At 35.7% G+C, this 14,726-nt stretch overlaps 2 protein-coding genes across 2 annotated transcripts in view; one reads left to right on the top strand and one right to left on the bottom strand.

Annotated features, from left to right (window-relative positions):
- Nucleotides 1–2,717: 2,717 nt before the first annotated feature.
- On the top strand, nt 2,718–12,127 carry SCPPPQ1 (secretory calcium-binding phosphoprotein proline-glutamine rich 1; the record flags this gene model as incomplete). Its single annotated transcript, XM_081215196.1, has 6 exons — nt 2,718–2,774; nt 3,782–3,814; nt 3,907–3,984; nt 5,825–5,863; nt 7,017–7,043; nt 12,104–12,127. 6 exons carry the CDS (start codon nt 2,718–2,720, stop codon nt 12,125–12,127), a joined length of 258 nt encoding a protein of 85 aa, XP_081071322.1.
- Nucleotides 11,086–14,726, bottom strand: part of NUDT9 (nudix hydrolase 9) — a 32,457-nt gene continuing 28,816 nt past the window's right edge. Inside the window, exon 8 of the mRNA XM_081230169.1 lies at nt 11,086–14,179. Coding sequence (XP_081086295.1) covers nt 14,001–14,179 — 179 coding nt within the window. The 3' untranslated portion in view covers nt 11,086–14,000. The remainder of the gene's footprint in view (nt 14,180–14,726) is intronic.

The following is a 14,726-nucleotide window of genomic DNA, read 5'->3' as shown; positions in this document are numbered from 1 at the left end:
GACGTGCATGTGTGTCTGGGGAAAGGGAGGCCCAGCAAAATCTCTACACATTTCTTGTCCTCAAAATAAAGGGAATGTAAAGATAACAGACAGTGGAGAGCCCTGAAGTGTCTTGATGTCCAAGGTAGTCAGAGGTGAATAGTACTAGAATAACTTGATAGCAAGACAATGTGTCATAAGAGAAAATTTGTGTCTTTCTTTGGCCACTTTTTTTTTTTTGGCCACACCACCACACTGCATGTGGGAAATTAGTTCCCCAACCAGGGATCGACCCCTTGCCCCCTGCAGCAGAAGTGCAGAGTCCTAAACCACTGGACTGCCAGGGAAGTCCCCACATATTTTCCTATCTGAAATGGAATATATCAGTGCAATTGTCTTTATTTTCTTTCAACTAATCAAAAATTTGTTGCTGTTCAGAGGCTTATCTGTGATAGTCACTTAAAGAATATGCCCCTAGGAATTTTATCTGAAGGACACTTAGGGAAGAGCTTGTTTTTTATCAGAATAATCTCTGATTAATTTCAAAATTGTATTTTATCTTTCATACTGTATTGCCTTTTCTTAGTTCAGTGACTCACTTGTTCTTAACCAGACCACATCACACCAGATCATGTCTAAATAATTAAGTTCAATTTGATTAATTAAAATCTAATTAAGCATTATTTATAATTTCTTCCAACTACAGAAATAATTTTAGGAATTATTCCAAAATTCAGAATGTTTTTACGTGTACCTGCAAAGAAATGTCATGGGAGGTCCTAACTAATTCGAAACCACGTTTCTAATTGTACATTTGTTCGGAATAGTGAAATTAAATTTGGAGGCATTAATTAGACCTAAATTACTATGTTTAATGTTTTAAGTACTTTAAGTGTTTTGGAATAGTGAAAAGTGATTTTAATGCTGAGGACACTACCTATTCACTAAAAATGTTTTATTTGAGAATAAATTTCATTTTGAAATAAAAATATTATTTAATAATAGAAAGTTTTAGAACCTTAAATTTTTCTATTAGTTAAGGCTTCCACACGTATAGCTGTGCTGGATGATATATTGTAAAAGCACTTTAATATTCTTAGTGGTCATAATTTTTAATTGTGTGTTGTTTGCGGTAAAGACGTTAATCCCAACCAAGGAGATGAAGTTATTTTCTCAGTAATCGGTCTTTAAGCCTATCTCTGTGTAACTGAAATACTTTAGAAGTTGGTGTTCCTAGTCTAAAACCAATTATTCAATTTTGCTTCAAATTCTGTGACTCATATTACCCACGAGGACAAAGGCATTAGTAATATCGCTTAAATACGAGATGGGCATAGAGATTCTAGATCACACTGCTCTTTGAATTTGTTGCCCAAGGATCACTTGAAGCAAAGGTAATTGAAAAGACACAGTATAATTTGGACTGATTCTATCACACTAGGTAAAAGTATTGTTTTGGATAATTTAATGAATAGGTCCACTTATCAAAGGAAGAAATAAAGCCAAGGGTTTGAATCCAGAAGGAAGAAAAATACAAATAAGAAACATGAAAAAGGGAAAGGGAGATAAGCTTTCTAATTTCAGGCAAAATGAAATAGAATGAAGATAAATCAGAGTTGAATTTCAAATACATATGTATAAAATAGTTGAAGAGTGACATAAAGGGATATGACTTTCTTCAGATGATGGGGACGAGTCTTAATAGCAATATGATGAAATTGATTTTTCTTCCAATATTCAATTCCAGAGTACAGATTTAGTTTGAAACTCCTAAGGTAAGTTAATTTGAATTAAATGTAATTTAGGGCCATATAAAGCTTTGCTTTCAGAATCAGCTGGCCAGTAAAGATCACATTGATTTGCTTCATTGAATTTATTCATATTGTGTTTATTCTCTACCAATCCATTATGCCTTTCAAGATTTTTTCTATATCATTTCCTTCCTGAGAAATTGCAATTGTCAGTAACAGCATCCAGACCATGTGAAGACCTGGTAGATCTCATGGGGGATGGAAGCTCAAGGTGGATTTATTTGTCTATTACATAAGAAATCTCACTTGAGCCAGTGGTGTTATATCTCCAATCCTAAGTATGATACGACATTGGTGTTTGAAGATTTGTGGATAGAGATCACAAGTTCAAATAACTTCAGGGACCAAACAGTACAGGTTGAACTGTGAGATTACAAGGAAGAGTAGTAAGTATATGCAATATTATGAGCTACAGAATGCATGTCTTGTCTAAAGACAGGTGGTTTTTTAAAATAATATTTATTTATTTATTCATTTTTTTATTTATTTGGCTGCGCTGGGTCTTAGTCGTGGCACACGAGATCTTCGTTGCTGCATGTGGGATCTTCACGGCGGCATGTGGGATCTTTTTTATTTTTCTGTAGTTGTGGCACACGGGATCTTCGTTGCAGCATGCAGGATCTTTAGTTGCAGCATGGGAACTCTTAGTTGCGGCATGCATGTGGGATCTAGTTCCCTGAGCAGGAATCAAACCCCGGGCCCCATGCATTGGGAGCGCAGAGTCTTAATTACTGGACCACCAGGGAAGTCCCTAAACACTGTTTTTAAAGCACTGATGTAGGTTTACAAAACCTGGATCTAGAGACGGAATTTAGTCTGACCACTATTCAACACCTCTAACTAAACAGTCTATTAATAGTGGGACTAAGACTTAGAAAAAACTAAAAATGATCTCCTAACCCTTCAATTCCAGACTCTTCCTTCAGAATGAAATTTCTTATCCTTGCTGGCCTTTTGATAACTGCCACTGCTCTGCCCATCGCTGTGAGTACTGTTCCTCAGTCTTCCACTCCATTTCCATTCTAGAGACATTGTATTTCTGGGCTAGAAAGCATTACCTTTATCTTTTCATTTCACAGAAGAGGAAAGTGGACTCCAGGAAAGATGTAGAACCAGCAATTTACCACTCTTCTTCAGCCCAAGGGTCTTCCCAACACAAATCCCAGCTCTACATGCTATTTGCAAGCTGCATGACCTTCAGTGAGGAACTAACCCATGGCTTCCCAGACTGTAAAATGAGTTGTAAGAACTACCTCAGAATTGTGCAAGGATGATAAAAATGCGTCTAACGCACTTAAGAGTCCTAACTGGAAGGTAGGAAGCTCTCAAATAAACTTAGCAATATAGAGCAACTATTCCACAGTGACCTAAGTCTTAATTCGGCAGTTTGAATTGAGTTTCGTTTACAATATCCTTACCCCAAACCATCTCATGTTGATTATAGACATGCGTCCCCATCTGTACGAATGAGATCTGAGTTTAAGCTCTGCTTACTATAGTCTGACTAGGTTGGGTACCTAGTAGGCAGGAACACCTGTGCCCTAAACATTTTGTAACAAAGGAGCCTTCAAAGAAGTGAGGGAGCTTTCAAAATCTGTATTTGGGGATACAAACTTTAAATTTACACTTCCATACTCTCTCCACTTTGAACTGATAAATGCTGAGAATTAAACTGAGAACACTGTTGATTTGAAGATGAAGAGGCATGCAATATGTAATTAATCTTACAAAATGTTAAAAAAAAGAGAAAACATTATTTGGAAATAAGTTTAAAGGTAAGAAGTACAAGTTCTAAATCACTGGACAAAATTGATTCAACTTTTCCCTATTAGACTCAACTGCTTTTTATTCCAGAAGGACAGCTACATCACTGAGGAGTATAAAGCTCAGTAGTGGCTTGTTACCTATTCTCATTTAGAATAAAATCTCTTTGTAATGAATAACGTATTGCCATATGTTGCTTTACCTTGTTGCTGTTATTGTTTTACAAGCTTGAACAGTCTGGAGGAAGTTCCAGTGGTCAGGTCAACTTCCGGTTGTATTTTCAAATGACATGTTCATCATTTTAAAAGTTTTCAAATGTTTGGAATGACTGACATCATGTTTCTTATTATAGAGATTTAACTTTTACCCACCACAAGGACCACCATTTTTTCCTCAGATCCCATTTCTCCCACCTCCACAATTGCCCCTGGTAAGCATGGGTTTGGGGAATCTCAAATTGCAAAAAGTATTTATTAGTTGGATGATGGTTATAACATTTTCCAAATTTTGACACAGAAATATAAGAGGCCACCAGGCATCAGCTATTCACACTACCCTCCCTGCATAGCTTGTGGTGAAGTGCGACAAAGGAGTAGCAAATTTCCCTCTAAAACTTCAGTGACTTCTTCCAATATCTCTCTACACTATCAAAAAGATGTTTACACTGAATTACCCCGACCATGATGAACTTAGTTACTCTTCATGAAGGGAATGCTAACCTTTTTCTATATTACCTGTTCTTTTTCTTTTTGTAAATAGCCATGCTGTTTTCTTTTCTCTAATGTTTTTCCCCCAGCTCTCCAGCTTTTTTCCACAGGTCAAACAATATAATTATTTTGCTCTTCTCGTACCCTCTCCAATCTCTCCTAATATCTGAATTCTTATAATATCTTTTTAATAAAGGCCAGAACAATGCTAAATACATAATAGAGTTACCTTTTTGGTACAGACAGCATTCATTTGGTTAATATTTACTGAGTGTCTACCAAATAACAGGGTCTACAGTGAGTGCTGGAGAAACAAAAAGTATAAATAAGTTCACAATCTGATGAGGAAGAGAGATTTAGAAATGAAAAAACAATGTAATTTGGTAAGTGCTTCTAGATGCAAATACAAAACCAGCTGACTTAGGCTATGTGTCAAAGAGTTCATAACAGAGGAGGGGTAGCCAAGCCAGGTCATGAGAAGTGGGAGGGGCATTCCAGGCAGAGGGAACAGCAAGTGCTCAGAAGGACATGGCAACGTGGGGAAAGAATGACCAGGGCAATGAGGCTGCCACACAGGTTGGGACATGTTAAATAAACAGTATTTAGGCAATGATGTTTTGAAAAGTTCATATACATTTTAAAATAGCATCTTGTTTAACTTCTTGTCTATCATCTAAAAGTTTTAAAATATGAACACAATTTTGCAGTTTTTGTTTTTATATCTAAATGTAACAAAACACCTTCCCTTTGCTTATATTTAATTTCGAACTGTTTACTTCTCAACTTTAAGTAGTCTTTTAGAAATTGTCACTAAAATTACAGTCCTCAATGGAACATTCTTTCCCTTTAATGTTTTCACATGGCCTGTTAGACACTACATTTCTAAGTTCTTGCATTGATAATTAATTGCTAATTATTTTGGTTCTAGTCAGGGTTAGGTGCGTTGGTTCTTTTCTTTTTCTGAAATCCATAAAATTTGGATTTTGAGTTAAGTTGTAAATTAACGCAAAATTCTGGAGTCTTGGTTTATAATTAGAATTTAGGAATTGCTACTAACGTCTTATGCTTAAAATTATGTAAATTTTTGTGGCAATAAAAAGAATCACTAGTATATGAAACAGAAGCTCTTCCTTCCACCAGATGGCAGAATAGTATTAAAAATCAGGCAAAGATGGCTTACTGTAGAAAAACTGAAGGATTTGCAAGAACTATCAACACATAAGACAGATTCCTAGGCTTTAGGTTTGACTAATTAAGCAAAATAAACATAATTCTTGAAAGAAAAACATGATTTGAAATTCACTAGAATCTAATCTCCATCAACTAGAAGGTGAACTCCCTGAGAGCACATAATTGCTCAATAAATACTGATGGATGGAGGGATGGATGGATGGAGGGATGGATGGATGGAGGGATGGATGGATGGAGGGATGGATGGATGGAGGGATGGATGGATGGAGGGATGGATGGATGGAGGGATGGGTAAATGAATATACGAGAAAGCTAAAACAAAATGTACCACCTTATTTTATTCACAATTCACTTTTTTCCTCTTTTGTGTAGATTCCAATTCCTTTTCCATTTCCTAATAATCCAAATCAGGTAATTATACTTAAAGTTTCCTTTAAGAAAGTATTTAAATGAATACAAAACAAAAACTTGAAAATTCTTTAGATTTATTTGGAAAGGAAGTTGATACCAAAAATAATGGTTATTATTCTCCTTTGGGGACAATTAGTGATTGATATTTTGTCTGATTTGAGTCATTTAATGTAAAAATCTCATATATCCTTGAAACCTGAGACCTGAAACTTTCCTTGATCATGTGGAGGGAACCAAGGAGACCAGTAGAAAAGCATTTGAAGTCAAATAATCTGGGGATGCAAGCTTTGTCATTTAACACTTTGGAGTAATCTTAAACTCCTTTGTGTCTTACTTTCCTTTAGAATATAAAATAGTGAAAATGAATGATTTATGAAGTCCATTTCACCTCTAAAATTTTGTACTTATATTTGCTATTAATGGGGGGAAAATTCATTCTTACTGAAATGGAGTCTGTCCCAGAAGTCTCTGAACTAGATTTAAGGTTATGGTCAAGGTATAAAAGGATTATTTGAATTTTACTTTTGACAGGATTTTAGTAAATGAGGGGAAATTACATAGAACAAGACTGACTCAGTCACAAGCAAAAATATAAATTGTGTGTAACATAGCATATTAATTCTAAATTTTTAAATGATACTTCGGTTACAATCATAGGAGATGATATTATTAAAGTTTTTTTTCATAAAGAAGTGACCCCTGGGAATTCCCTGGCGGTCCAGTGGCTTTCACTGCCGGGCCCGGGTTTGATCCTTGGTCAGGGAACTAAGATCCCGCAAGCCACGTGGTGCAGCCAGAAAAAAAAAAAAAAGGGATTCCCAAATACAGTCTTTTTTCCAACCTCGTAAACATAAGTTTAATTATCTTTCTAAGAAGTCCCTGCTACGTTTGGTGTCCACACACACACACAGAAATGTGGACTCGTGTTTCCTGACATACTAGGTTTGAAGGGGGTGGGTGGGTACTAAAGAGTGGAGGGGTACTTAAAATATTAGCGAATGTGAATCTTACTGATGTAATTTTATAAATGCTAAGAATTCTAAAAAGCATGTTTTCATTAATCAAGCTAACAGAAAATATATAACATAGAAAAGATAGATAAAATACTGCATTACAACTCCTTGATTATTTGATTGTCTTTCCTTTTTTCTAGGTCCTGACACTTAATGATCTTAAAGCGGTAAATACTGCTCTGTTGATCTATAAAGTTTACAAAAATATTACATTCGATACCCCATTTAAGATGAGCCAGTTCATCAGAAAAATTACTGTATTTATTAGTCCAATTCATTTGGAAACAAAATTAAGAATAGCTATTAAATTCAAAGCCAAAAAAACTAACTCGATACATGCAAACAGTTCTACATTCATTTATTCAACTCATCCAAACTATAAATTGACAAAACAACATCTTCTATCATTGATAAGGATGAAGGTGAAGAGTCTTAAAAGAGTTAGGAGTTACAGAATAAATTACTTTAGCAGAGATGAAATAGACTAGTTTATTTCTTCACTAATGAAGCACTAGCATAAATGCGTAATACAGTAAAGATGATCAAATCTAAATCCCAACAGATAATTTTTTTTACTGAACTGCACAGATTCAACTATTTAACAAGGCCCTTTATTGATATATGTTATTCAGAATATCAGTTTATAAAAACACAGGAGAAATACTTGAAGGGAGTTACAAAAGAGAACACTAAAAATTTCATTTCCCATATACTTTTCACACTTAAACATTTTCTGAAATCAAGATACATCTCACAACAGATGCATTTAACCTAGAATCTCCTTGTTCTTTAAGATTCATCATTAACTAAATGGTACACTTTACAGTTGATGGTATCTCAGAGACCTGCAGTATTCGTAAAAATGTCAAAAAGTTAGGCCTAAACCATTGCGTGACTGAGGTAAAAATTTTCAGGATTCTTCACTACAGATTATTTAAAGTCAATCACCTTGAAGAATATTTAAGTGTGGCAGAAACTTCAAGGTCAAACTAAATAAGAACCAGAGTCAAAAAAAAAAAAAACCTAAGTCAAGTTCAAACAGCTAGTGTTCTTCCCACAATCCACTGTTTAAGAGATTCTATAGTCCATTTCCAAATGACAAATTGTAAAAATTCTAGCATCTTTTAATTAGAATGTATTATATATATGAATATGAATATATATTCTAAAAATGTTTTAGGAAACTCCCATCAATAATTAATTATTGATGATTACAAAATTAGCAAGTTCATGTTTACATCAAAACATGGCTAAAAGAGCCCTGGCCTGTGGTGGGAAAGCCTAAATTGTAAGCTCACCTTTAAAATTAAATTAGCTCTGTGACCTTGGGTATATGTATTAATTTACCGCCAAAGTCTCTTCCAGTGAAAATATTGACTCCTCAGACATACGACTCATTCAAATTACCAAATCTGAATACTTAATACCTATTTATACTTTATGGTTCTGAACTTTATTGAAAGTGCTGTTGGCCACAAGCCAGGATCCAGAAAGGATCCTGACAGAATAAACTATAGAACTGCCATATCTTCACAGTGGTAAGAATTTTTTTCTCCTAGTGATTGTGGTTAAACCAAGAAGCAGGAAAACACACCCTAAGGGAACAAATGCTACCTCCGGGCAATTGTTCTTGCCTAAGAACAAGCAGGACAGTGGTTAGCTTACATATTCTTGCATACACGCTGGGATGGACAGCTCTACAAAGAGAGGGATTCACCTTTTTGACATAGTGGTCAATTCCTTGAGCAAGCCGCCAGTCTCTTAAAACAGGACCACATGAAAGCTATAATACAATACTTAACCAGTGAAATTGCTTGTGTAAGCAAACCCTCGAAGCAAAGTCATAGCTGTCCTAAAATTTTGGTTCAAGTATCATTCACAGAGGGAATTCACATAATTTAAGAAAGATAGCACTTGTATGGAAGTGTTTACAGTGAGTTTCTCAACCCTTCACATCAATTTTCTATATTTCAGATATAGTGAATACCGTTACAAGGCAGTTACAAGAAAATATTTCTGTGAATTAAGGGAATTTAAATCTAAATATTGCATATTCATTTAAAAATCTTACCTCATGTAAATAAAACACAAAGCAGTAAAAATGGAATTAATTTTTCAATAAAAACAAAGGGGGCTTCCCTGGTGGCGCAGTGGTTGAGAATCTGCCTGCCAATAAAGGGGACACGGGTTCGAGCCTTGGTCTAGGAAGCTCCCACATGCCACAGAGCAACTGGACCCATGAGCCACAACCACTGAGCCTGTGCGTCTGGAGCCTGTGCTCCGCAACAAGAGAGGCCGCAACAGTGAGAGGCCCACGTACCGCGATGAAGAGTGGACCCCACTCGCCGCAACTAGAGAAAGCCCTCGCACAGAAACGAAGACCCAACACAGCCAAAGATAATAAATAAATATAAAAAAAAAAAGATTTTCATATAGAAATTATTTTAGCTTACATATGTACAAAGTTAAAAATAAGCTAAAGGTAAACCCATTGATATCACTGATCATTGGTTTTTCTTCTTTCACAGTTAATCATTTCTGTTTTGAACCAACTTGGGGTAAGTCCACAATTTTTAAGCTATTATAAACTACAAATCTACCTAATGGACTGAAGATAGTATCTTATTAATTTTTTTTAATATTTAGGGCTTCTTTGGGGTAAAACTTTTTTGCTATGGTTATATTGATAAAAGCAAGTGATATTTAATCTCAGAAAAGGTAAGAATAATTCTTCTGAACCATAAAACCATATGGCAGAATGGAACCCAAGTGATTTACCCACATTAAAGCTCATGAGTTATAAATTCGATTTCCTCCAAGATCTTTTTTTTTTTTTTTTCTGGCTGCACCATGCAGCGTGTGGGATCTTAGTTCCCTGACCGGGGATCAAACCTGCGCCCCCTGCATTAGAAGCGTGGTCTTAACCACTGGACCACCAGGGAAGTCCCTCCTCCAAAATCTTTAGATCAGAATTTCTGCAGGTCTAAAAATGTATTCTTTTCATAATGCCCATAGCATTTGACAAAATTTCAGTTTACAGAAATTAGGTTAAGAAATTTCAAACAGTAAATTTTACCTCAAGCTTATTTTTGTGTTACGGACAATTCATAGCAAACAGTGAGAAAAGCCTGCTGTGAAACTACCAAATCTAGAAATGCTCTAATCTCAAGGCAAGGCAACAAGTCTCCTTAACACAAAAGCATCAGCTCTCTTGATGGAAAGGCTACAAACCTTGAGACTTCTACTTTCTCACCCAAGTTTGCTTTCATCTAAAATATATACAAAAGAGAGAGGCCAAAAAGGTATATCCCTTTTTAAAATATCTGAATTAATGTCAATTAAAATTATATACAGTATGTATGTATGTATATTTGTATGTATTTATTTATTTATTTTTGCTGTACACGGGCCTCTCTGTTGTGGCCTCTCCCATTGCAGAGCACAGGCTCCGGACGTGCAAGCTCAGCGGTCATGGCTCACGGGCCCAGCCGCTCCGCAGCACGTGGGATCTTCCCGGACCGGGGCACAAACCCGCGTCCCCTGCATCGGCAGGCGGACTCTCAACCACTGCACCACCAGGGAAGCCCAGTATGTATTTATTTTAACCTACCTTGAGAGAAGCTGATGAATCAAAATATTCTCAATCCTAATTTTGAGAAAGAAATTGGATTTCACGAAAGTTTTCCTTCTGAAAAGTTTCATTGCCCTAAAGTGTTTATTCTGTGTTTCTTACCAATTCAAATGCTCTTACCAGCCCATCAAGGGTGAAGTGGGAGAAATTAAGCTCTATGTTGCAGAAAAGACAGTTGATGGTTCAATTTCTCAGCATTTAGGTATAACAGAACCACATTATTTGCTACCTCCCAACATTACATGATTGTACCCATACTAATCCATCAACATTAAATAAACATAATATGGGAGATATGGGTGGAGGCAAAGAAAAAAATATGGCAAAAATACCTTCATATAGTAACTATAATCTGTATTGTTTATTTTGGCAGAAATAATTCTCTTACTACTATGTCAGAAGTTATACAGAGTCAGTAAAATCTCCAAATATCTTTTGAGCATTATTATACATTTTTAAATACTTCTATCCTAAGAGTTTAACAGCTTCAGATTGTGCCCATATTGGTAAGTTAATAATATGATTAAAGGAGGTATAAACAAGACCAAATTAATGACAAGTGCTTTCTTCAAATGATGTGTTTTGAAATCAATTTATTTATTAAAATTTCACAAATATTTTAGAAAATAACAGCAACCATCATAAGTCCTTATACTGTAAGACAGAGTAGCATTTAGCCTCTAAAAGTGGTTAGAAATTTTAGGTGCCCTCTTTACCATGTTTAGTATCTTGCTTCTATTTGAGTTTGAAATGCTTTCAAATCTCAAGAACACCTGCAGGCAAGACACACTGATTTCAGCCGCTCATCCTTAGGTTAAGATATTACCAATAAATTGTCTCTGGGCCAAAATTATGTGAACAAGTTTAACAAGGCTAGCCAAATCAGATGTGGCCCTTAAATTTCAAGTCACAAACCATAAACGTATTACTATGGATAACATGAGTATTGCTTAATATAGAATCTTCCAAACTACAAACTTAAAGTGAGAAATCATAAAAGCTTCATAAACTTAGTAGGGAATACAACAGACGGAGAATTGGCTCTGGAACCCTGCACACCAGGATTCAAAATCCAGCTCTGGGATTCCCTGGTGGCACAGTGGTTGGGAGTCCGCCTGCCGATGCAGGGGACACGGGTTCGTGCCCTGGTCCGGGAAGATACCACATGCCGCGGAGCGGCTGGGCCCGTGAGCCATGGCCGCTGAGCCTGCGCGTCCGGAGCCTGTGCTCCACAACGGGAGAGGCCACGGCAGTGAGAGGCCCGTGTACCGCAAAAAAAAAAAAAAAAAATCCATCTCTATTGCTTACTGAATAAACCTTGGGGCAACCTTTCTAAATATCATTTTCATCTGTGAAATAGGAATAATACCACCTAACTTCACGGGATTGTTATGAGCATTAAGTGATACAACGTAGATATTCAATAAATGGTATCTATTACTGTTTTAACTGTCTCTAAAAAAAACAAAAATATTCCTTATATCTGAAATATAAGAAAAGTAAATATGAAGGCAGTATCACCTAGTGATACAGGAGCAGATATTCCTCCAGAAATGTCTTAAACTAAAATTTTAATCTGGTTTTTTTCTATTATAGATGGTGCTGGATACTTACAGTTAGAAGATTATCTACTTCTACCCTATCTATAGGGTATAGTAGTTTTATCATTTTGCATACTTTGTAAATGTTCTAATGAAAACTACAAAATGCCACAAAAAAATTGATTATCTGCGGATCATGTGCTTTAGTCATTCTTTAAATAAAAATTTCATATAACCTAATAATTTTACTAATGTCAGGTTAGATGTGTCAAAACTATGAAAACGTAAGTAAATGTCATTCTTTAGGCAATTGCTCAAACTTTCTCAAGAGCTTTGGTAAGTAGTTTCAATTTTAGAGAATTCTATTCCATGCCAGGAAGAAGCAATTTCTTCCTACCAAACAGTAAAAGTAGAATCAGACTCTTTCATGCTGGGACAAGGTTATCCTACCCCTCACCCAATGAGCAGATCATTCTTGTCAAGTACAAGTCCCTTGTTATGTACCCAAGGACCAGGATTTTATGGATTTTAGAAAATTAATGCTGCACATAAACCTTGTAACTCTTCCAGAGAGGTTTGAGGCATTATCCTGAAGTCAAACATTCGAATGTTTCTCAGCAACACATTCTAATGTTTCTCAGCAAAACTTATAGTCACACTAAGGGGAAAAAAGCCTCCTGTCAGTTCAGTTCCAATTTACCCCAAAGGAGTTTTGACACTAACTCGGGGTTGGTGGGAGAGAAAACAAAAAACAAAAAACACCTTTTTGATGGATTTACCTTAGCCCTAGTTCTCTCCTCTAGCTACAGAGTAAGCCTAATACTCTTTTCAAATATCTGAAGGAAACAACCATGGCTCTATCCCCTAACCCTCCTTTTCTTCAGGTGCCCCACCTGTAGTCCAACTGGAATGCAGATGGAATTATGACAGTCCCTGCCTCAGGCGGACAGGAATTAGTATCATGAGACTTTCCCAATGGGTATCTTGGCCAGAATGTGATACACATGCGACAAGGCAGTGTTATTTTCCTTCCTCTTCCCTGCTTCCAAGAACACGTGGAACACCAACTCTTTCCTTTCCTCTGGGAATTACAATGTTAATAGTGAGTCTCTCAAAAACCTATGTCAGTCTTTAACAATCTCTTCCTAACAAAAAACACCAAAACTCCCAAAGACCTCCTCTGTCTCTGATTTCAGTTCCTTTCTGAACATCTATTTTTAACTCATTTATGGCACATACAGTTACAGTAGAGTGAAATGCATATAGCAATTTAAATTACTAATTTCCTGCACACATTTTTTTAATTCAGAATTCTTGGAAATGAGAACATGAGCTCTTGTTCGCTGATCTTGACCTTTACCAACTAAGAGTGACTGAAATTTCCTTATAAAACTTACAACTCTAAAGGCAGGAATACATTAGGCTTCCACTTTTGAAAGCAGCTTCAACAAGATCATGTGAAGCAAAATGCAAAGCAAATAATTTCAAGATAAATCAGATTAAACAATGGTGATTGGTGCTATTCTGAAAGAAGCTTGATGTGACAGGAACGTCCTTCAGACCTCAGAAGATCAATGGGAAAAAAAAATGACAAACAAGAACTACATGGAAAGCAGAAGTTATGGCTGAAGAGAAATTTACCTTTATTTAGATTCTGATTCTTCAAAGAGCATCAGTTGTTAAATTTGGTTTAAGCCATGCTTAAATAAAATGCATACAAAATATGATTATTTATACCTCTTTTGACTGGAAAGCAGAAAATTCTGTGTTGTTTCACCATATTTGCTAATTTTATTCTGATGCAAAACCTTCTAAATGCAAATCATTTTGAAAGTGAATAAAATAATTTCCAAGTGATTTACCCTGCCCTTTTTATATATGAGTTCTGTGATGCTACCTTCTTTTCAGTACATGTTCCTTTGTTGCCATTTGGCTTACATGGAGATTGTGAGCTATAACCCATGACAGTCAGTTTCAGAGTCCTCACTCCAGTGGGCATCTCGTTTCTCTGCCACAAGTTTGATGAATTGAGAGTGACTAGCATAAAGCTTGAGTTTATCACTGATGTCCACCCATTTCACTTTTCCAGCATCATCTCCAGCTTCTAAGGTAAGGTTATCCATTATCTCACCTGGTTACCAAAGAAAAAACATCATCAAGAAAAAGTAATTTATTCATTTCTTTTTCAGCATAATTCTGTATCTTCAAGTATTGTTACTATAATAATCTTAAATCATCATTATATTAAGTGGCCAAGTGAATTAAAAACTAGAATATTCCAAATTTCCCAAATGCCCAAATTTTAACTAAGTTCCTAAATTTTAAGTGACGGTACCAGTAAGAAAGCTTTTCTCTTTAAAAAGTAAAAATATGACCCTTAAAAAAAAAAAAAGAGAGTTCACATTAAATAAACATGAAAACTCACATCAAAATTCCAGGATTACAGATTTTAATGTTAAAAAAAAATGAAATAAAAAAATTACTGATGACTCACTTTAGAGTCTTAAGGTAAGTGGACTTTTCCAAGCATGACACCAAACCAGAAACCATAAAATAAAATATTTAGTGGGGGGATGAGGTGGTGGTGGGATGAACTGGGAGATTGGGATTGCCATATATACACTAATATGTGTAAAATAGAGAACTAATAAGAACCTGCTGTATAAAAAATAAGTAAA

This window comes from Mesoplodon bidens, assembly GCF_964165515.1.
Source record: "Mesoplodon bidens genome assembly, chromosome: 1".
Classification (NCBI taxonomy): domain Eukaryota; kingdom Metazoa; phylum Chordata; class Mammalia; order Artiodactyla; family Ziphiidae; genus Mesoplodon; species Mesoplodon bidens.
Note: the sequence above shows the minus strand (reverse complement) of the source record. Positions and strands in the feature narration are given on the sequence as shown.